The 23,031-nt window shown below is 36.4% G+C and overlaps 2 protein-coding genes across 7 annotated transcripts in view; one reads left to right on the forward strand and one right to left on the reverse strand.

The window, feature by feature from the left end:
* Positions 1-7,783, forward strand: part of MS3_00010298 (uncharacterized protein) — a gene marked incomplete at its 3' end in the record, with an annotated part of 193,824 nt that extends 186,041 nt beyond the window's left edge. For all 3 annotated transcript variants that reach the window (XM_051218657.1, XM_051218656.1, XM_051218658.1), the window contains 5 exons: positions 1,133-1,379; positions 1,940-2,547; positions 4,309-4,384; positions 5,544-5,783; positions 7,612-7,783. In XM_051218657.1, coding sequence (XP_051070355.1) covers positions 1,133-1,379; positions 1,940-2,547; positions 4,309-4,384; positions 5,544-5,783; positions 7,612-7,783 — 1,343 coding nt within the window. The remainder of the gene's footprint in view (positions 1-1,132; positions 1,380-1,939; positions 2,548-4,308; positions 4,385-5,543; positions 5,784-7,611) is intronic.
* A 958-nt stretch (positions 7,784-8,741) lies between these two features.
* AK3_1 (GTP:AMP phosphotransferase ak3, mitochondrial) lies at positions 8,742-17,342 on the reverse strand. Of its 4 annotated transcripts, none has more exons than XM_051210375.1 (5): positions 17,083-17,342; positions 16,695-17,035; positions 16,364-16,656; positions 14,335-14,453; positions 11,001-11,140 (listed from the first exon to the last, which is right to left on the reverse strand). In XM_051210375.1, exons 2-5 carry the CDS (start codon positions 16,852-16,854, stop codon positions 11,020-11,022), a joined length of 693 nt encoding a protein of 230 aa, XP_051070360.1. In that variant the 5' UTR covers positions 16,855-17,035; positions 17,083-17,342; the 3' UTR covers positions 11,001-11,019. The 4 variants fall into 4 exon arrangements, with proteins under 4 accessions (XP_051070358.1, XP_051070359.1, XP_051070360.1 ...); XM_051210376.1 differs by adding an exon at positions 16,237-16,323 and having other exon boundaries at positions 11,004-11,140; positions 16,695-17,342; XM_051210373.1 differs by lacking the exon at positions 11,001-11,140 and adding an exon at positions 8,742-8,990 and having other exon boundaries at positions 16,695-17,342.
* Positions 17,343-23,031: the final 5,689 nt, after the last annotated feature.

The following is a 23,031-nucleotide window of genomic DNA, read 5'->3' on the forward strand; positions in this document are numbered from 1 at the left end:
TACAAAAAACATTTAATGCTGCCAGATTAAATGCAATCTTCTACAACTATCCCAAAATAAGAACAGCCAACAAAGACAGACTGTCTGAATTCACCAAATCTATGTGTATCTATCGTTTCAACTGCTCCTGTGGAGCCAGTTATTTTGGGCGTACAATTCGGCAAGTCCGTCATCGCATTACTGAACATCATCCGTCGTGGTTAAACAAAGGACAGGTAAAAGTGATTAAAAGTTCTATTCTCTCTCACTTGGTTGACACAGATCATCAAGTCGAATTGAATAAAGCTTTTAAGGTTATCTACAATATCCCATCTAATTTGCCACATGGTTTACGAGTGCGCCTCTTGCACATTGCGCAAGCCATCGCAATCCATGTTCACAAACCTGACCTTTGCATTCAAAAGAGATTCGTACAACCACTTTCTCTGCCCTGGCCATCAGTTTAAGATTTCCTTCAAAAAAACTATTTTTCATACTTCTTCCACTTGTTTTTTTTTAACTTTTGTAATTTTGTTTCTGTTGATTTTGAACTTAATAACTTCTCAACATTCATCTCTTGATTCTTACGTAACTACCATCCTATTGACCATCCGTTAAAATTCTGTTCCTTCTTTGTTTCTTACATTACGCAACGTAGCACTTTGATCACTTTGAATATTAATAATCCTCTTTCTTCCAAATAATCAATGTTAATTTAAATGTCATTATGTAATTATTACGTAACGTATCTACTCGATGAGTATTATATTATTATTGTAAAACGTATATATATTAGTGTAGAGCCATGATGAAAAACTAATTGAAAAGAAATTTCTTCGCTCAATTCGTTCCTTCTATATTATTAAGGCTGGATAAAGATATTTGGAATCTATCTACATTTTTTAGGGTTAGAATGTAGAATTCGATTAGCCTTTGTAAATAATCCACCAACATTTACACAAACCACTGATCGACAGTTAAACAAATAGCACAGTTATTAGTTCTGATCAATTTCTTTTCTACAAGTAGTTGTGCTGAACAAATCAGATATTAGTATCTGATAAGTCGTAGATCTGTTAATTTGATGATTGAATTTTTCAGAAATGACTTTTTCTCCGCTAATAATCGCATGTTTTACTATTGTTCTGATAAGTTTCTATGGATCAGTCACCAACTATTCTATCGCCCAATGAACGAACATGGATCTTCAACTGGCGTCAATCAGCAAATATCTACGCATTAAGCGATCATCCAATAGCTTTACAATATGCAATTGATCAGCCAATCAGTGTACCTCCACCACCAGACAAAATTTTACAGGAACTCAATCGATATAATGGGATAATTCCAAGTTTAGATGTATTGAAATCCATATGTAGACCAATTTGTTTGATAAATAAGTAAGTAATCATGACTGAGAAATGCTTATTGGAGAAACTGTTGTTCAAATATGTGACATAACCATTATTTTCATGTGATATTAATTTTAACTGATTTCCATAAACATATATTAATAGTTAGTTTCTCATCAATGGTTTCTTTAAAGAATTATGTTTAAAGATTTAATAAAATCCCATTACCTTATTAGGATGTGAGGTAGATGATACTAGACAACTGAAAATGTTGGGTATTAAACTCTTGGTCAGCGAAACAATAGTGATGAGCTCTTCATAAGATCATCAAGGACGTAATTTACATTTTATATGGTTCATTAGTATGGATTTCTGATGAGCTGTAAGCTATGACAGAATATCCATTGTTTCCTTGTTTTCAGTGATTCTCCGACTGAAAATAACGTAATGCAATTAACTAAATCTTTACAGCGTTAATACGTTTTTGTGAATTAAATTATAAGTAATATATATGTGAATTGATTTTATTCGATAAATAGAGAACAAATTCAATCCGTTTAATTTACCCTTCTAATAACTTTTCATTTAACTTTTAATGTATTTTTTAGAGGAACATATACAAAACTTATTCTTGGAAAAACTCATCCAATGCTAAATGAAGGAGTGAATTTCAATAATGTTCGACATCAAAGCATATCTCTCCCACCTAGATTACTAAGCAAAATCACATATCTTAACTTAGAAGATAATAATCTATTGAAAAAAGCCCGTCGTGAAGCATTAATGCTTACTATTCTTCATGGATCTTGTGGTGGAACATATTCTTCATTTGAAGATTTTTATAGTGAACAACATAACTCATATCTTTATACTAATCAACGACAATTATTACCATCTGGTTGGTCAACTGGTTGGTTAGAAGATGATGCAGTTAAACCGACACGAAGTATATCAGTAATGCAATGGATTCCTGGTGGACGTCTTATTGATGTTTTGTGCGGTCGAGTAGAATATACTGAATTTTCTGTTATGATGTGGAGTCAACAAATTCTTTCAGCGTTAAAATGGTTCTACGCATGCTTTTTAGGACAACCACATGGAAATATTTGTCCGGAACATATACTTGTTGCACGACGGACATCTTCGCTCCCAGATATTGTATTGACTGGGTTCGGTCATGAATCTGTTTTAGATGAAACCAACAACTACTTTTCAGGTAAATTTTAGGGAATTTTAATCCACATAGTTTGTTGCTTACAAATATATAATTATTATATTCAGCGCTTAAGCTTAGCACGTAGCTATTGTAAATGATCTAAAACTTAGTAATTATTATATTTCAAATGGTATTTGGAAAATTGAACCTGCATAAACCTTTTCAAATTCACTGAAAATTAAACGTAAACATCAACCTAGTAAATTACTACTGAGGTTCATGAAAAACATTGTATTTCAGTTGTCTTTGTAATACTACTAAAAATAAAGTATACGTATTACAACGATAAAAGCGGTGTAACTTTGATACAGTAATCAATCATCTGTATTAATTAAAGGCTAATTAGGCCAAGTAAGAAATGAGGGTGTTACAAATTTCTTACGAACAGAAAGACTTGGATTGTTAGATCGAATCCTTATGGCTGCCACGGTGTGTAAGAGACAATATCGAACTCCACCTGTCATTACGATATCAATTTATACCATTTACTGAATATGTTCATTTATATGATCTACTTCACTGTAATCACTGACTCATAAACTCCCTTGATTGGTTTCATAATTTCATATATGCGTGCAAATATTGTTGTATACGAGAGTAAAGCTTGATGAGGATCTAATTAAAAACTATGTTGTTCTAATTCACAATAAAATCTTGTATGCATCAGCGAATAGATAAACAAATATTGATTAAAGTTTCTAAGTGATAGTTTATGAACCATTTAATGGTGATATGACTTCCACAGAAGTATCGGATAACAGTTTTATTAATTATACGCAAGAAAAGAACAATTCAACTATTGTATTTTGAGTTCAAAGTGATATCAGTCCGTTAAACTCAAAGTAGAACCCAGTACATATGTAAATCGGTTCAATTTGCTATACCACATTAACACAGTGAGACTAAATCATTAGAGAGAATTCCAGGGTATTAGATGTAATAACAGTTCCAAAGGCATTAGAAAAGATTACGCATCCAAGATACGATTCGAGAGAATATAAATCAATGTAATAAAAAAATTATGAGGAATTGAAAAGCTTAGCATTTGGGCGAAGACAGTGATACAGGAGATATAAAACTTATAAATCTTGAATATAGTGTGCATTCTCCTAGCGAACAAGTGATTACGAAGTATTTTTTTTAGTTTTCTGTGATTTTCAAAATGCCATCTAATGGTATTAGCAGACGGTTTGTAATCTTGGTTTATTGATAATAACTACAAATGATCAGTTTCCGTTGATGTATTTACATCCTCAACGAACTGTCTCTACGTAGTCACAAGGTTTTAGTACATTCGATATTTGGCTATCAATGGGACGTAGGACATGAGTTTATTCTTATTTGAAACTAAATATCAACAATAGAAAACCATGAATCCTTACGAATATCTTCAAACCAGTTGAAAAAGTTGGTTACTAGGACGACTCAGCAGTTCAGTGAGTAATGCATCAGCGTTTGTAACAGAAGATATTAAATTAGATTCTCGTTGTGAATACAGACATTATGATGCAAATAAATCCAGGTGATGAGTGTCAAATAGCAGGAAACGTGAGTCTTATGTTTCCTATCCGAAACTGTTATGATTATTAGCAACAACTTTAAAATAAAAACTAACCATGTTGGAAAAATAAATAAACATACGTATGAAAGATTAAGGCATATAATAAAAATATTTATATTTAGGATTATTTATATCTGTCTCAGTTGTTTGATTCTGTTGAGTTTATTAATTCGTTTTTTCTTTATTTATTTATAAACTAGCTCCCGAGTTATGCAAGAATAAGTCGAAATCAATGGCTTCAGATTTGTGGAGTGTGGGAGCTGTCATGAGACTATTGTAAGTTTCATAAAATTCGAACGACTTGTAAGTTAGGTGGTTTGTGAAAATGAAGTATAATTTCAAGATGATTGTCATCAGGAACCGACTTCAGCTGGAAGTGAACTGCCCAAAGTTCTTATGCCAAGCCCCGATCTGTAGAGCTCAATGATCTCGGGATTCAAGAATTTATAGTTAGTAGAGTTGGATGAAGAATGCTCTACATCACAAATCAACATAAATTCACGGTGTAGATAGTGAAATTGTGGCTTAATTATATCCTACTGACTGCGTGATGTTTAAGAATTCTATACAAGGGCGAGAGAGGTTTATAGTGTACTACTTTCAAATAGTCTTTCAATTGACGTCAGTTTGTAGTGATAATTATTTTATTGGAAAACGGGACAATTATGCTAGACAGAATATCTCTCAACATTACAAACCTTATCCCAGTAATCCTGAGGCCAATATTAAATTTAGTAGCCTTCAACAAACTGGAACTTCTCATTTAAGTATCTCTTTCAGGCAAGGATTGTTTCCAGCTTGAATACTGTTTGATGGCTGAGCGTAGTCATAGAGAGGTCCTGCAGCTATGTTTTGTGTTAAATGATGCCAACCAATAAAATTAATCTACATTCTTGACAAATTAATGCTTAAGTTAGCATTCAATTCTGTCCTGTCTAATATTGAATTGGGAAGCGTAAAAACTGGACTATTTCCGTCCCTACTGACTTCCCGTAGGACTGAAATGTTTAAATTAGTCGCTTATTGAGCATTAACTTATATAATTTGTTATTAAAAATGATGGATCCTCTAACAATAAAAATCCCTTTCAGTCAGAATTTCTTAAATCATTTTTCTTTAAATTAATAATCATCTATAGAAAATAAATAAGGTTTAGCATACAGTTAATACTTCTAGTTCCGACTGTGACTAAAAGTGAGATCTAGGACACATTTTATCTTATTTTTAACTCACAAGCTGGATGCAATTGTATTCTAGTGTTAATAAGCCTAAGTCGATTAAGACTGATTAAAGTTCAGTCCTAAATATCAACAGCGAAATAACAGAAACCTTTAAAAATATACATGTTATATTGTTGATAAAACCTCACAGGATCTATCACTTTTTTAAACTTCAGGGTTTATACTTACTTATTCTATTTGTTTTATGTATTTAGACTAACAGGTGAAAATCCAAATGAAATTGATGTTCAAAGAAAAAATTCGACATCTGATGAATCAATAAAACAGCAATATGATAAAACCAAGATTAAACAATCTAATGAATTGTCATCTACAATTAATTCTGAAAATACTTTACCTACTTATTCACGAAATCATTTAAATATTAAAAAATTGAAAAGGTTTTCCAAACCTGCAAGAAAATTTATATACAATTGTCTTAATCCTTCACCAAGGTAAATCTTCCGGTTATATATATATATGCTCGTTAATCAATTGATAAACTTGTAGGTGGTAAAATACTTAAATCCAATGGGGAGAAAACAAATTCGGTGTCATGATTTAACTAAATCAATGAAAGGAGGATTTGGTTTCAATGTACTGTAGTTGGGATTTGTTTGAGCTATGAAATGACACTTTTGCTTAAAAAGCGACTGAATATGTGAAACCTTTAGACAACTGTTTCGTGTTAGTTTAAGACCCCCTTACCCATGATTTATAATGAGACCTTAAGACATCTATATAAATCGTTTAGTTTCCTTCAGGAAACTAATAGATAACACATTTTTAGGAAATTTCAAATTGCGTTCCGTTACTTAGGATGGCTCTCTCCTTTAATCATATAGGTTAGACTCCTGAACCATGCATTCTTTAAAATAAAGTACTCTCATCGCCTGACCTTGCAGGAATTGATCTTCTACCAAGAGATTCACTTGTTGACTTGGAATACTCATATGATAGTTTTATTTGGTGAAGATGCTGACAAAATACAGTCTTCTGACCACTTTGAGCGACAATCCAAGCATATTTGGGATGTGATTCTCTCCTTCCAAATGTAAAATGTTGCTTCATGATTGATCTGCATCAGCGGCTGAAATAATTGTGAGGAGTGAAGTAACTGAACATATCGGTCGCTCCACTTATCTTGGAAGTCTCACCAGCCATAATGGTCTGGTATCTGACGAAATCTCGCAACCGATTCGAAAGGTTCGATTAGCTTTCCCAAGTTGCATCACCAAAGGACGAGTTTATTGTTCAGCATCTCGCTCTGTTCTACCCTATGGTAGTGAAACATGACTATTAGGAATAAAGGATTTTCTTAGTTTACTAGTGCTTGGTCATAGGTGTCTTTGGAGCACATCGCTCGTGTATCTTGAGACCATCGATTAAGTAGTGTCTGGGTTAAAAATAGGGTACTACGTAGAGATGGTAGGTCGATTGGTGAGATAGTAAATATTCATCGACTGGAGCGATTGAGACATGTGTTACGTTTGTCCAATCACCACCTACTAGACGCGCGATGTTGTTTGGTGTAGAAGTAGGCTAGAAGAAAGCTAAGGGCGACCAAGCCAAAACATGGCACCAGTTTGACGTTACTGACAACTGTACTAGGTCATGTTAATAGATGTACATTATCTGACATGGGTTCGAGTGGTTACCAGTGGTTGAAGACTTTGAATGACATGGCTCAAAATCGTTCGCAATGGCGCAGGTGCACCCATTTTTTGTCCTCCCCCAAACTCAAAGTTTACGAGCCATAGTTGTCGAAGCAGTATTCAAAAATGAGAGTACTTTAAGTTTCTGACATCTTTCATAATAAACACATTCAATCATAAAATTCAGTTACAAACCAAGTCTCATTTTCTTAATCATACTAATATGAATATAGATACAAAATATTATGAGCGACTTGTGGGAATATTTCAATTTTATAGTGTACATCACAGGCTGATCTTATTCAGACAACTAACGAAAGCCAGGAACCACCGGACATCTGTCCCCACCTAGTATGGAACTCCATACACAACACCACCGATTATCTAACATTTAGGTCTTGCAGTGAGCGCGTAAGACTTGGGCTACGGCATCGGCATCCAATGGTTTACACTGCGATAATAACCAACTATCGCCTAGAGCTACTGATGGGATGTTGGATGCTAGTTGTTACTACTACAAAACAGCTGTTTGGTGTCTTCTGGTTGCAGTGGTTGTCTAAATTCAGTCCGTGATGTAAACTATACATCCATGAACATCCCAAATAAATAAGTCTTTTTATATTGACAGGAAACGTGGAACAGTTGATTTTTGGCTTAATTCTCATTGGTTCAATTTCAATGCTGACAATGTGAACAATTTAACTTCAGTGATCATTCCCACAAATTTACTAAGATCATGCAAACTTGTTCTAGATCAAAAAACAAATGTTGACGAAACAGAAGAACTACAGTTTCCTTGATACAAGAAAAACAGAACCATTTCTTCCTTTCCCTATTTTCGTCTTTTATCCCTTATATTACAAAAGTGCAATTAATGACCAATTTTGCTGCCTCATTATGACAGTCACAAACCCACCATTATTCCTTTGGCTAGTCAACAGTAAGTGAAATATGGTTATAACATTTCAGGATACATCCTTTTATGCATAAATATTACCTAATCTGTTTCAAATATAATAATAAACATAATTCTCCGTATTTTGTTTATTAAAACCCGTTCCTAACCTTTTTCTTTAAATGTCCCGTTTCCCATTTAATCTACATTAGAATAAAGATGATTCTTCCTTTAAAATTTCGAGGCATTTTTTTCGATTTCCTTACCATTTCGTAACTACTTCGTTTACATTTTCACACCAAAAAGCATGTAAAAGAATTAGCCAAAGTATAGATACACGAGCACACACATATATACTCCTTTATACATGAAACATACTCCTATCATAGTCTCAGAAACATTATATCATTCAAGAAAAATAGTTGCTTGAAAAATTATTCCGAAGGAATATATCAGAAAAGATAATTGCAAATGTATACTGACTTTTCGCTTTCTCGAACAATGTTAATGTCAGTTCGACTGACCTACAACTAACAGGTCATGGGCTCGAACTGCACTTCGACTATTTTGATTCGGGTAGTCGGGTGGTATCATATCCAAAAGCTAAATTATGTTGTGGCAAAATGTTTTCAATAAATTAGTAAGAAAATCTGTGAAGTTTACGACTTAACTCGTATTAAACTAGATAAAATTAGAGATGATACCTACCAGTTTCATACTATACAATTGTAAATGAAAGGTTAACTAGCTAACTGACAGTTGAATAAAACAACTGTTTAACGAAAAACACCGTAACACACTCATCCAGTAAACCTATTTGAGTTTTACACACACATACATAAAAGCGCACAGGAAGTGAAACGATAATTTCTCGAGAAAACAATGAAACACAATCAACAAGTAAATAAGTATATATAAGTAGTATAGACAGGTTTTAAAAACACAGTTTAAATAAGAATAAAAATGAACTTCAATTCTATAAAAATTGAATATTACTATTGATCATGAGCATCAAAAATTTGATTCAATTTTAGACCCATCTGATAGCATTTTTGGCAGTCGAGCTGCGTCCCTTCAGGGGACCGGTCCAAAGGATACCGATGAAGTAACACCTAACAGCAGAAAACAAATGCAAACGATTTTTACTAACTACTGTTTATTTTTACCCCAGCAGCAGTAGATGTAACTATCCCGTGTAAGGATAATCCTGAGATCCAGTACCTAGGATGTCTACCTCACTATATTCAGTTATTAGGCCTTATTGTTCTGTGGTACTTTATCACAATAGAGGATTTACAACTCAATTTTGTTACTGAATGTAGCCAGCCCATCAGCAACAACACCGACCCGATATAAAGAACCACCAGACATCTTCAGTTCAAGTAGTCAGGGTTTTACACGCATAAACCAAATCTATCGACGTTGTGCGCTTGAAATTCTAGTCAAACTAGATATCCCTATAAGTAGATGGATATTCTTTACCGCACTACCACAGGCACACACTACTGCATGAATACAAACTTTGCAACTACTTTTTTTATAGCTTAACAACAATTGTGAGTATATACAGATGTATCTACTAGCCATTTAGAAATGATTTTCAATACAATTGGTCCAAGGCACAAATGATACTAGCGAACACTAACTAGATATTTGATGTTTGAGTAATTTTTACGTTAGTGGAACGAACAATCTTTATCTGAGTGACCAACCACAAACATCTATGTTATAACTAGGAGGCTAAATCACGTAAACGGAGACACTCTTGTCCGACTGTTTGATTAAAAAACAAATATTAATAACACAAGTTATATTAACATGAATAAAAAGTGGGTATAAGGGCTTCGTAATATACGAATTCAGTCAACAATATACAAAGATGTGTGCCACCTCTCTTTAACCCTTCTTAGCTCAAACTGTCTAACCACATTGCCCTACCTCAATGAGAATTATTTTTAAGCTGTCGTCGATGGGACGTTAGGACCGAATAACTGATTTGCAGCAATGGAGAAGTAATAATAATTCCTCACGTTACCCAGGTATTCTTACGAACAGCTTTTAAATGTTTATAAACATCTCAAACACCTCTATGAAGTAAGCTGAAAGTATATCATGAGCTAAATGGAGTCCTAATGTTAAAAGATACAAAAACTATTTCATTGAAATACTTGATGCTTAGGAATTTGGCGAAAGTCAAACGTACAACCAATACACCCACGACCAGAACGAATTGAGATTTACTTTCCGTGAAACTACCTTCCAAGCACTTTGGACAATCGGCATATTGAGTGAAAAGCAACTACTTCAGACGCATCTGGTATCAAAAACGCACCTGATGACCGGCACTTACATCATACAAGCCATTTCCAAAGAGGATCACGACAATCGATTCACTCCAAAGGGATGAAATACTCCAATGTCGTCAAAATATGTTAGACAAGAGAGTCGCCTTCTTCCCCTCACTATGCTCTCAAATAAAGGTTAAAATTTCTTATGAACAATTAATAACTTTCTTCCTCTCAGTTTAGATGATCTTAACACCTACTTATATTTTTAAACCACACTGTATTTGCGATTTATAACTTGACCTGTATTTCCAACTATTATTCTGATTACGATTTCATAAACTATTTTATTTGTCGACGTCAACTATGTTACATACAGCTTATTAAAAAAAATAACAAATTTACTGAAGTTGAACTTAGCAGTTATACGATAGTCAAGCAACCAGCTTAATAGTCAACGCCTAATCGATTAGAACGTGACTTACAAGCTGATTTTTTCCGAATCTTTCACGTTATATTACACCTTCTTTGTGTTGATATTTTGCTGACAAGCATTTCATTTTTTTACATGAAAACAACCTCATTCTTCTGACTAGTAATTTTTCAAGAGGGACTGAAGTCAAGAATTTAGTTCTGCGTACAAACATCACTCGACCATATTTTGTATTACTGTACATCAGTGGTCAATCAACATGCTATTTTCGTTAATACTAATGCATAGAAATCAGCTACATCTTTTACTTGACAATAATAATACGAAGAACTATCCGATTAGAGTCTTATGCAAATAAATCTAAAAAGTACAACTACGATAATACTAAAATAGGAGTGTGATAATAATGACAATAAAGAAACTTTAATTCGTATCATATTCAGTACACTGTATAGGTTTAACAAATTGAGAGAAAATCTTATACACTTGAGGCCAAATTTCATTTGTACGACATCCATGGAATATATGTAAAATCTTCTGTTTTCTTAATTTGCATATAAAGAAATGAAAGTAGAAAAAAAAGGGAGAAATATATCACTTCCCTATTTCTGTTAAATATTAGAATAACGAGATAAAAAAAAACCTCATACACCTTGACTGTGTGATAAAATATAATTACACTGGTTTCAGATTCGTGTTAACTTTGTATAATTCTTAGACTAATCCAGTTGTATAATCATAAAGAGACTCGATAACACGATATCAAGAAGTCTGAAACAGCATCTTTCGAAATGGATATATTTCAGACAAAATGTAACCAACACACTTAAACGTGTATTATTCTTATTTAAACACATAAACATTGGTACAAGAAGGCACTAAATATATATGCGTCACATAAATCATTTGATTTGTGCGAGGGCTGGAATACTGCCCGAAAGCGCAAACCGAATCAGATGATTTTCTTAGAGGGCTACGTACCGAGCCTTTGGCCTCCAGATCTAATCCACGAGGCAGTGGAGCAACGTCAGGAGATGCAGTTCCATGGTAGTCGGTGACCAACAATAGGTTCATACGCCACTTGTTCCCTCAGGATACTGGAGCCCACGTGCACCAGTGGTTTGGATTCAGAGTTTTTCAACTCCCTAGGTGGATCCTCCATATCCACCGAACCCATTAAAGAGCCGGACATTCGCTTATTGTCATATCAATTTCGTGAGAAAACACCCTCGCCGCGAGAAGGCAGTGAGTAGGACTTCCTTGGCAACAGCTGTATACGTGTGACCATGTGAGAGCATTTTGAGCGAGAGAGCTGACACTGTTCTTCGGTCGTACCAGAGCATTTGGGGGCCTTAAACGTGTAAGATCTAAAAGGTGTAGGAAGTACGTGTGAGTGTGAAGGCGTGCGCGTGTAAGCGTCGAATCGCCTAATGTATGGATTAATGTAGCGACTAGTCATTGCATGAATTGTTGAATGAATTTATATAGTCGATGAAGTTAGTGCAATAACATACACAGATATGCAAACAATCACAAACGTAAAGTGTGCACGAATGGAAGTAAATAATTATTTATATTGATAACCAGTACGATCAAAATGATACATATGACATATATGTGAAACCAAGTATAAGCTTGAATAGGTGTATGTTCTCCTTGTTTCAAATGGATATGTAGCTACTAAGACCAAATGCATGGTTGCACAAACGAAAGGGAACAACGATTATAATTCGATGTACAACGGTAATAGTCGGATGAATAAAAATTAAACAAAATGTACTTGGGTTAAAGTATTCTAGTTTCAGTTAATTAAACCCAGTGTAAAGACTGACACTTATATGCATCGATCCATGTCGCTACATACTACTTGCCACAGCGAATTTATAGACTACCACAATTAGTGTCAACATTCTAACTATTATCTCATCATTGATTCAAAATCGCGTTATTAAGTGTTACGCCACTGCCAAAATAGATTTAATAGCAACACAAAATGAATCCATATCAGTTCAGAAGGGCTCTGAATTCATTTATAATGTGAGGTTCAATCCTACTAAATAAATCCCCAAACTGAGTGCCCAAACAATTTATTTAGCTATTTATTACACATACAATACGGTAAAAATAAGAAAGTACAGGATTTTCAGTCTTTTATTAAATAAAATGGGTGGTTTAACAACATAGAAAATGCCAACCAATTTTGAAGGATCTACTCTCAATACAGTATCTACCGACCATTTTTAAGTTAGATGACTTCTGGACGCTACTGAAAACTAGAATAGGTAATGTAGTCAAACTAGAGCAGTAAAGAGAACGTTTAATGCAGCCAACCTGTCTGTCGTACTCCACCCGATCTATGGTGATTCCCCAACTAAAGGATGAGTTACCTGGTTATGCCACTTCTATGTGTATTTACGAATTCAGCTGCTCTTGTGGGAAAAGCTATATTGGGCGCACTACCAGGCAACTGAACCAAAGAGTTAGTGAACACCTCCCTTCGTGGTTAGGAAAACGTACTGTTAAGACGATACGCAGCTCGGTTCTATCACACTTGATCGATAGCGGTCATATAGTAGACAAAAATAAGTCCTTTAAAGTTATTTATCGTATTCCTACTAGTTTTCCTTATAGTGTTTGGTCTCGTCTCTTACGCATAGCAGAATCTATAAGAATTCGAGCCAACAAGTTTTTGTGTTCATAAGAAATTTGTAACACCCTTATCTCTCCCTTGACCTTAATAAATGATTTTATCCATTATTACTTTCTATACTCTCTCTTCGTTTATTATTTTTCTCTTCACCGCCTCGTACCATTTTATTTTATTTTCTCTCAAATATACGTTTCACGGTCCAATTATCTGAACACTTCTTATTACGTAATCTTATAATTTTTATAAATGTTATCTCACTGTCTATATTTTTCTAATAATTTCCGATTATGCAACATTGATTTAAGCCTTTATTATTCATCAATATCAATTTGTACTTTTCACTTATTATGTAATCTTTTCCATCGTTATCATTGACTCATAAACTGCCTTGATTGGTTTAATAATTTTGTATATGCAAATAAGTATTACTGTATATTAGAGTAAAGTCCGACGAGGATCTAATCGAAAACAATATTGTTTGTTTATATATGTTGTTCTAAATCAAATATAAATTATCAGCTTTACACCACGATTCAGTAAAGTGATTATAAAGAACAACCGACACATACGGTAACATATGATGGTTATTTAATTAAAGATTTAAAAAAAAAAACATTATTAGTCAAAATTGTACAGAAATTATTAACATCCTAGATTTATAAGTATTGAATGATTAGCTTTCAAATATACATCAACTACATTGAATAATGAAGCCAAGTAATACTGTTTACTCCAATAGTGTTACACTAAACAATGAACAACTGGGAGTGACATTTTTGAGTAGTTAGATAGTTAAAATACTGAAGGTTTTAGGTTTTAAATTAGCCTAACTATTTTTCATTGGGAGTAGGATCTTTGACTCAAGGTAGCTCTTACACAAGATTGCTCACAAATGAGTACGCTATTACATTTTAGTTATTCGGTTGTATTATTTAATTGTACTGCAAACTATAAATTAAAAATGTTAACTTGTTTCAATCAAGTATTAAATGACAATTTGCATACACTTTACAATAAAAACTACAAGTAAAATAATTGCTCTAATATATTACAAACACTGCCAAAAGAAAAAGTCGAAGTTAACGTACCCGTAATAATCAAGCAATGGTAAAGTAGAAAGTTGATAAACATCCAAACGTTTACGAACAGTTATCAGGTCATCATCATCTCTGCGTATTAGAGGTTCTCCAGTCACATCATCAAATCCCTATTTTCAAAATAAAAGTAGTGATAAAAGAGGATGGTTCATGGGTTACATTAAGTTATAAACTGATGACTATATTTCTCCAATATGAACACAGGACATTGGGGACGAACGCAAATATAAACACAAAACCCCCGTAAACACAGCACGGTTTTGACTACAACGGAACTGTAACACATTTATATTGGATGACTTGTTTCAACATCTTATCTGTTAAGCTTAAGCTGACACAATAAAAAGTTATCGGGTTACATATTATTTTCGTCTAATTTACGGAACATCGAATATTTACGGTCAGTGAAATGAAGTTAGGGATAAAACAGCATTCCAGGTAATCCCGGTATTCTTCTGTGGATGTGATCAGAATTAAAATAAGAGAACCACTTGTGAATGACAATAGTAATTATCTTGTCCTTGTAAAGCTTAAATTCAACCCCCAACTAACATACATTTTTCCACAAAGCAGTGGCTATATTTAGGAAGATCGAACATACATTTGGCTAACCTTACATACAAGTGAAGGAAAGACTGCTCATCACTAAGTGACAGAAATACGCAGAAATAAATACTGTTTGAGCTCACTAAATGAGTTGGATCCAAGACGCTTATAATATTGCTAAATACACCCACTAAATTTTTTTGACATCGAAATAGCAGCAAGCACATAATGGTATGTTTCTAGAATTGTTAAAATTACCAAAAAATTAAAACTCCCAAAATTTTATGGTAATGGTATGATCAATATACAGTGAGAAGTAGTAGCATTTTATCTCACAAGTGTTAGTAATATAAATCAATGAGTAAAATGCCACATAACAAGACATAGGAAGAAAATCTTTATAGTGAGACTTCCCGTCATTAATTTCCATGAACCTACTGAAGGATTGTTGTACCTTAACGCCTAACTGATTCAGAAGTATACAACCGACAAATCTAAGCATATTATTTAGTGTCTCTAACTCTCTAGTGTCTCTTCAACGCTTTATAAAGGTGTTGAACTAACAGGAAGATAACTGATTCTAGTACTAAGTGTCAGTCAGTCACTATCAACGTAGAACCTAGCAAAGATGTATATCGGCCCCAGTTGTCTTACCATAATATTACGAAAACATGAAACTAAGATGAACAGCCAAAGCGATCGAAATAATATGATACTTACGGTGACAGATTGAATAAGAATATGGCCCTGATAGGCAGAGTGGAAAAGGCATGTATGTATAGATCCTGGGACTCAAGACCAAGAAGATAAGCAGTGAACGCATCTGTACAATTATGGACGATGCAACATCTTATTGCCCAAAGTCTCCAACCACTGATCGCAGTTATCACGCGCACCTCAATCAGGTAGTCCGAATCAACCAACAATCAATGGCTTCATGAGCTAAGGTTGTCTTAGTTTGATTATCCCTAAATTGCTTTCAACGTATTTAAAGTAAGCATGATAGTTAAGCATATGTAATACACATCCTAATCACTTCAGTTGACGAGAATCATAGATCGACTTGCCAACTGACCGTGTAGACTGTAATGATTTTGTGGCAGCATCATGACGTAATTCACTTACCTAGTAAATGTTTGTGTACTGTTTCGAGCCCAATTATTCATGGCTCAGGGAAAGAGACTAACCAGTGTTTTTACCAAACCCTCTTGGAAACGAGACGAAATAAACTTACGGTTGATTCTGAACTCATAAGAACGGAAAATCTGCAAAAGTTAGTACTAATGAACTTAAATCTACATGGACGATGATGATCAAAACGGGAAATTCATTACGCACACAACTTACCAGTACACCCAAAGGTATTAAAGATCCAAGCCGTATTGGTCACAAAAATTAAATGTTAAGATACAATATAATAGCAATGAGTAAAAGCTATCAAGTAATATAGTTTAAAAGGTCATATCATACTAACTTTGCATTTCGGAGGGTTAAAATTATCATTGTACGTCCTACCACTTGGGACATGAGTGTATCTCCCACTGATTCTATTTATGATTTCTTCAAAGGGTACATCTAAGCAAAGAACACAGCTGACAGGAAGTTGTTTTTGAACGTCTTCAGCTTGTATCATAGTTCTCGGAAATCCATCAATGAGTAAGTTATCGCTTGCATAACTTTGACACTCAGCAATCATCATTTTAGTGACTAAACTGTCCGAAACAAGTGAACCATTCTGGACGAACCTGCTTACCTGCTTCCCAATATCTAAGATATAAAACATACACGGGAAGATGTACATCTACCTGTTTTTAAAGCAACATGATTTCTTAGCACATCGCCACAGCAGATATATTTCAAAGCAAAGTCTTTCTGTAAACGCAAAGAGATGGTAGCCTTTCCTGAACCAGGAGGTCCAATGATAACAGTTCTGACATTAGATGTAAACACCTGAGAAAATCTCATACGGAGCTCACTCCTTGGTGTTTTGGTACCGTTCAAGGTCCTTAATAACGTCCAATGGGCAGTATTCTGGCTACTTGACTGCACTCGATCTAGTCAGTTTAATAGTCTTCTTGAATGTTTTTATATCTTGTAATCTGGAAGTCTGGAAGATTCGACATGTCCAGCATAGATAACTGCTAAGCTTTAAAAGTCAGGATAGATGAAAAGCTAGGTCAGGGTCAGATCTACCTCCACGACCTTGAGTAGTGATGATGTCACAGGTATTCAGTGTTTGACAACGCTTCTACCAGTAACACCTTCTTATGTATTTCGTTCCCACCAAGAGAAATCAAAAGACAGTCGAGGAGATCGGAAGAGTATATTTGGCGATGACCAATATATCTGAATTCTCTGATCTAATCTGGCTAGCGAATGAGGTTGATGTTGAGCACAGCGTTACCACACGTGATCTGGTGCGGATGCCTGACCGAGCGCCTTCAGCTAGATGAGTCCACTAAAACATATGGTCAGCATCCAATGTCGAAAACTTACAGAGCTATTTATTTTAGGGATTTATTTACCGCTACAGATCACTCCCCCTAGTGGGGCAGTGACGACCCTAAGACGTGGCCAGCCAGAAGTTTAAACCCAACGAGTTTGTCGTTGGTAAACACTCTTCTGATAGCTTACTAAATTTAGCAGCGTCTGGTCGTCTTTCCTTACTATATGGGACGGAGGTTCAACATAGTAAAAAAGAAAATGTACAATGAAAATTTCGGATCCTCATAAACGTCATCGTTCTTTTCCAGCCGTCCTGGAAAAGAAAAAAGAAAATGTAAGTGCATGTCGAAATACACTCGTATGTGTGTAAAAGCACAATGTCAGAGAAAAAAATGGAAAATAAACTCATGAACACGTAATAGCGTTAAAAAATTGTTTTTTTTTTGTTTTGTTTTTTTAAATAGAAATAAAAATATATAAGCATATTAAAAATTTTTTTTAAAAAATAATATAAAATGTCGAGAAGTGCCTTACGTGCAATAGTCGTTTAAATGTTCTGGAAATCTCACCCTTCTTCCAGAACGCGTCGTTTTAAGTTTATTTTCGGATACTGTCGAAGTATCTTCGTGTGTGTTGGTTGTCGGATGAGGTATTATAAGTGTCGGAGTCGTGTCGTTCGATTGTACCGAAGGAAAATCGACGTGGATAGGATTTCCTTCTAAATACGCTGCTTTTAAGCGATCGATGCTGATGCTATCGTTTGTTCCGTTCTTATCGACTATATAGTACTTAGATTCACGTTGAAGAACTTTGAAGGGTCCTTCGTATGCTGATTCGAATGGTCGTCGATGCGAGTCTCGACGAACGAAAACGTGTGTACTATATCGTAAGTCAGGTTGAACGAAAACATCAGTTGATTGAGGTCGAGTGAAAGCAGGTTTAACTGAACGCATTGCGTTTGTAAGCCTGTTCGTGTAGGAGGTTAGATCCATGCTCATTGAACAGGATGAAGGATCCACGAATTCTCCTGGAAGTCGAAGTGTCGTTCCATAAACGAGTTGAGACGCAGTGTATCCAATATCAGCTTTCACTGCATTGCGGATACCTAGTAAGACGAGTGGAAGAGCGTCGGTCCACTGTGAAACGTTTGCTGCTGATAGCGAAGCTTTCAGTTGTCGGTGAAAACGTTCTACCAACCCGTTTGCTTGTGGATGGTAGGCGGTCGTTCGGAAGCGAGTGATTCCTAAAAGTGTGGTCAGACGACGGAAAAGATCAGATTCAAACTGACGTCCGCGGTCTGTAGTGATGGTTGAAGGGCAGCCAAAGTTTGCTACCCATCGTTCGACGAGGGTGCGAGCCACTGTTTCAGCAGTGATGTCCTTAATAGGTACTGCTTCTGGCCATCGAGTGAAACGGTCAACGCAGGTTAAGAGATAAGAGTATCCATTTGAATCTGGTAAAGGTCCTACCAAATCCAAATGAACATGGTCGAAACGAGCATCGGGAGTTTTAAACGAACCTAAGGGACATTTATTGTGTCTGATAACCTTAGATTTTTGGCAGCTTACACAGGAGCTTGCCCACTCCCTCACGTCTTTATTCATTCCAGGCCAGCAAAACCTTTCTGCTATAAGCTTGATGGTTGCACGAACACCTGGATGCGAAAGTTTGTGCAATGTGTTGAAGACATTGCGTCGATAATGTTTCGGCACGATTGGGCGATCCCTACCTGTAGATGTGTCACAAAGTAGAGTTTCCTTACCTGTTCCCATCTGTTTGATGAGTAGTTTAAGTGTTGTAGACGATAACTCGTGCTGAAGATCACTGTCTTCTTTTTGAAGCTCGGCGAGTTTAAGAAGGTCGATTCCTTGGAAACTGTTCAAGGAAGTTATACGAGATAAAGCGTCTGCAACTACATTGTTTGCTCCAGAGATGTGTTGAATATCTGAAGTAAACTGCGAAATGTAGTCCAGTTGTCGAGACTCACGGGGAGAGTACTTGTCAGAAGGAGAGCTTAACGAGAAAGTGAGCGGTTTATGGTCCGTGAAAAGAGTGAATTCACGACCTTCGATGTAGTGTTGGAAATGCCGTACAGCACAATACATAGCTAGGAGTTCCCTACCGAATGTGCTGTACCTCGATTCGGTGTCTAGCAACCTTCTAGAGAAAAATGCCAAGGGTTGCCAGGAGTTGTTAACCCATTGTTGTAAGACTCCTCCGATTGCTGAGTCGGATGCGTCTACTGCGATGCTAATGGGTGCTCGGTGTCCTGATGTGCGAGCATTGTTGCTTTAGCAATCAGTTCCTTAACTGTGGAGAATGTTTTTCGTGCGGTGTCGTCCAAATTAATGGATTTCGCATTTCCACGAAGTTGGTCGGTCAGAGGTTTCATAAGTAATGAGCATTTGGGTATGAAACGTCTATAGAAACTTACGAGGCCGTTGAACATGCGCAATTGCTTGACGGTGGTCGGTTCTGGGTAATCCAGAATGGCCGCCACTTTGGTCCTAAGAGGTCGGATACCTTGAGCATCGATAGTGTGTCCCAGAAAGTCTAACGAGTCGGTTCCGAATTGGCATTTCTGAACGTTTACAGTAATGCCATGTTTTTGAAGTCGTTCGAAAACAAGATCCAGATGCTTGAGATGTGTTTCTCTGTCCGGACTTGCGATTAGACAGTCATCAACATACGCGTGTACGAAGTTGAGACCTCGAAAAACGTCGCCTATGAATCTTTGGAATGTTTGAGCAGCATTCCTTAGACCGAAAGGCATTCGCAAAAATTCATAGAGTCCGAAAGGAGTTATGATAGTTGTTTTCGGTATGTCGTCAGTAGCCATAGGGATTTGGTTATACGCTTTAACCAAGTCGATTTTCGAAAAGACAGTTGTACCTTTCAAGGTAGCTGTCAAATCGTGAATGTGAGGCAACGGGTAACGATCGGGAATGGTTTTCGCGTTCAATCGCCGATAGTCACCAGTTGGACGCCAATCGTTGCTGTCCTTTTTAGGGACCATGTGCAACGGAGATGCATATGGGCTACTTGACGGTCGTATGATTCCTAAGTCTATCATATGGTCGAACTCGTTTTTCGCCAACCTCAGCTTTTCAGGAGCTAGTCGGCGTGCTTTAGAAAATACAGGTGGTCCTGTAGTCGTGATGTGATGTGTAACGTTGCTGGTTACACACGGTAGTTTCGGTTGAGTTTGTTGTATCCCAGGGTACTTATCGAGTAGTGGTTGATAGAGTGGGTCTATCATATGTTTAACTGTGACTGGGGATACTCTACAACCAGTAAAAGAAGTTACGCAAACGGACAAATTAGTGTTCCCGTCTACTAGCCTCCGTTTGCGCGTATCGATGATCAGATTGTGGTGTTGTAGGTCCATACCAATGATTGGTATAGAAACATCTGCAACAACGAAAATCCAGTGGATGGGTTTGAGTAAACCCACGTTAAGGTAAACGTACCTTTTGCCATACGTAGCGATCGGTTTTCCGTTTGCCGCCTGTAAGTTTAGGGTCGATTCGTGAAGCCGGTCGTTAGGATTTGCTGGGAGAACGCTAACTTCTGCGCCAGTGTCGACGAGGTAGCGAACTCTCGTTGTCACATCTGTGACGAATAACAGACGGCTTTGTTCGCCGGCTACGGTTGCCGTTAACGCGTGCCGGCTTGGAAGTTTCCCGAATTGTTTTTCGAATCAGTCGGTTTCGTGTTGGGAAAATTGCAGGGTTTTCTGCAATTTCTGAAAAGCTTTCCATACTGGTTATGATACCAGCACCAGTCGGGGTTATCTGTCTCTCGTGGTGTAGAGACAGATCGCTTACGAGAAATGCTTCTACGTGGTGTGCGCGATCTCTTACGGTCGGTACGAAGACTAAGATAACGCGTGAGTGTGTGACATAAGTCGGTTATATCATTCTGAGTCGTGTGAGGCTTTTCTTTGACTGAAAATACCTCGGTAGTAGAAGGTTTCGTAATTTCTAGAATGCGGTCGGCAGATGCAGCTAGCCCGTCTAAGCCGTTGTTCTGGAACGAGACCAGAACTGCTTGCACCTGTTGGGGAAGTTTTGACAAGAAGAGTTGTTTGAATAGACCTTCGTCGAAAGTTCTTAGGCCTATAACCTCTCTCATCCGTTGCAACATGTCTGTCGCAGAACCGTGTTGCAGGTCGATATTGTTGAAGAGTTGATCTAACCTTTGTCGATCGGTTAAGTCTCCTCGTTTAAGAATCGAGCGTTTTAAGATTTCGTAAGGATCGGAAACATCACTAGTAAACATACTAGGTGTTACGTACCTGTTGAATTCGCGCGGTAGTGCCTTGACTACTGCGAGGAATTGTGCACGTGTGTCGATCACGCCGTGCCCGGAGAAGTCGGCTTCTGCGTAGCAAAACCAGGCTTCGATGTTGTCGGGCCAGAAAGGCATCAGTTGAAACGAAGGTGGGGACAAAGTCTTAAGCTTGAGTACTTTAGGTGCCTGTTCAGTCATGATGAAGTATGAAGTACGATAATGAACGAGGGGAAAATATATATGTATCCAAGAAAAAACACGAAAAAAAATCACAATGTTTAAAAAAAAATAAAAAATAAGGCAATGATTTATAAAAATCCCAAAAAGGAACAGACTCACAGTTGCAATTAGGTGTACCAGATCACGTTGGGTTCACCAATGATGATGTCACAGGTATTCAGTGTTTGACAACGCTTCTACCAGTAACACCTTCTTATGTATTTCGTTCCCACCAAGAGAAATCAAAAGACAGTCGAGGAGATCGGAAGAGTATATTTGGCGATGACCAATATATCTGAATTCTCTGATCTAATCTGGCTAGCGAATGAGGTTGATGTTGAGCACAGCGTTACCACACGTGATCTGGTGCGGATGCCTGACCGAGCGCCTTCAGCTAGATGAGTCCACTAAAACATATGGTCAGCATCCAATGTCGAAAACTTACAGAGCTATTTATTTTAGGGATTTATTTACCGCTACAGTAGCTTAGTTCTAAACGGGGACTCCGTATTTGAAGTGCTCAGGACTGGTTGCGCGTTAACTTGTAAGAATACATAGTGTTCGCATTAGTAGTTTTTGATGTCTGAAAGCCCTGAAAACAGTCGTTAAGAACCATATTAAGGATGTTATTGTCCTTTTTTAGTGCTAAAACTACATTCATGTTTAAGCGCCAGTCCATTGGAAAGTTAAAGGTTTCATTACATTCAAAATTAACGTAATGTCCGCAAAAACTATGACATGTAATTCTAGGAGCTGTTTATTTACGTTTGCACAGAAATGTCTAGCGCTATCGGTCAAGCTTTCAGTTTCCTTAATGTTTCGGTTGACATAATTGAACAATTTAGACTTCTGATGCTGAGCACATTTTTCCTTGTCTCGAGAGATTTCCGAAGGCATTTTATAAATTTCAAAGTGTAAGTTGAGGGTAGTTTGACTGCTTTGTAGATAACTATATCCAAGTGCAGAAACATCCGATCCTTGTGAATGGATCTTCAACACACAGGGAAAAAATCAATTTATTGAATGGTGTGCAAATGCAGGTTTTCTCATGAAATTGGTTTGTTTTACTAATATAACGAGTATTTTTATAGACTTTTAATGGGATCGAGAACATTCACTATCTAAATATTCTTTCACTGTCAGCAAATATCAGTCATTTTGTTTTATCATTCATGTTCAGAGTTT

The sequence above is a fragment of the Schistosoma haematobium genome, chromosome ZW, assembly GCF_000699445.3.
Source record: "Schistosoma haematobium chromosome ZW, whole genome shotgun sequence".
NCBI lineage: Eukaryota > Metazoa > Platyhelminthes > Trematoda > Strigeidida > Schistosomatidae > Schistosoma > Schistosoma haematobium.

Bases quoted from the DNA above. Each gene is read 5' to 3' on its own strand.
- AK3_1 (XM_051210375.1), bottom strand. From the start codon at position 16,854: ATGAGATTTTCTCAGGTGTTTACATCTAATGTCAGAACTGTTATCATT. The intron at 16,657-16,694 runs GTAGATGTACAT...TTTATATCTTAG, and splicing joins TCATGTTGCTTTAAAAACAG to ATATTGGGAAGCAGGTAAGC. The intron at 14,454-16,363 runs GTTAGTATGATA...TTTTGAAAATAG, and splicing joins TTAACCCTCCGAAATGCAAA to GGATTTGATGATGTGACTGG.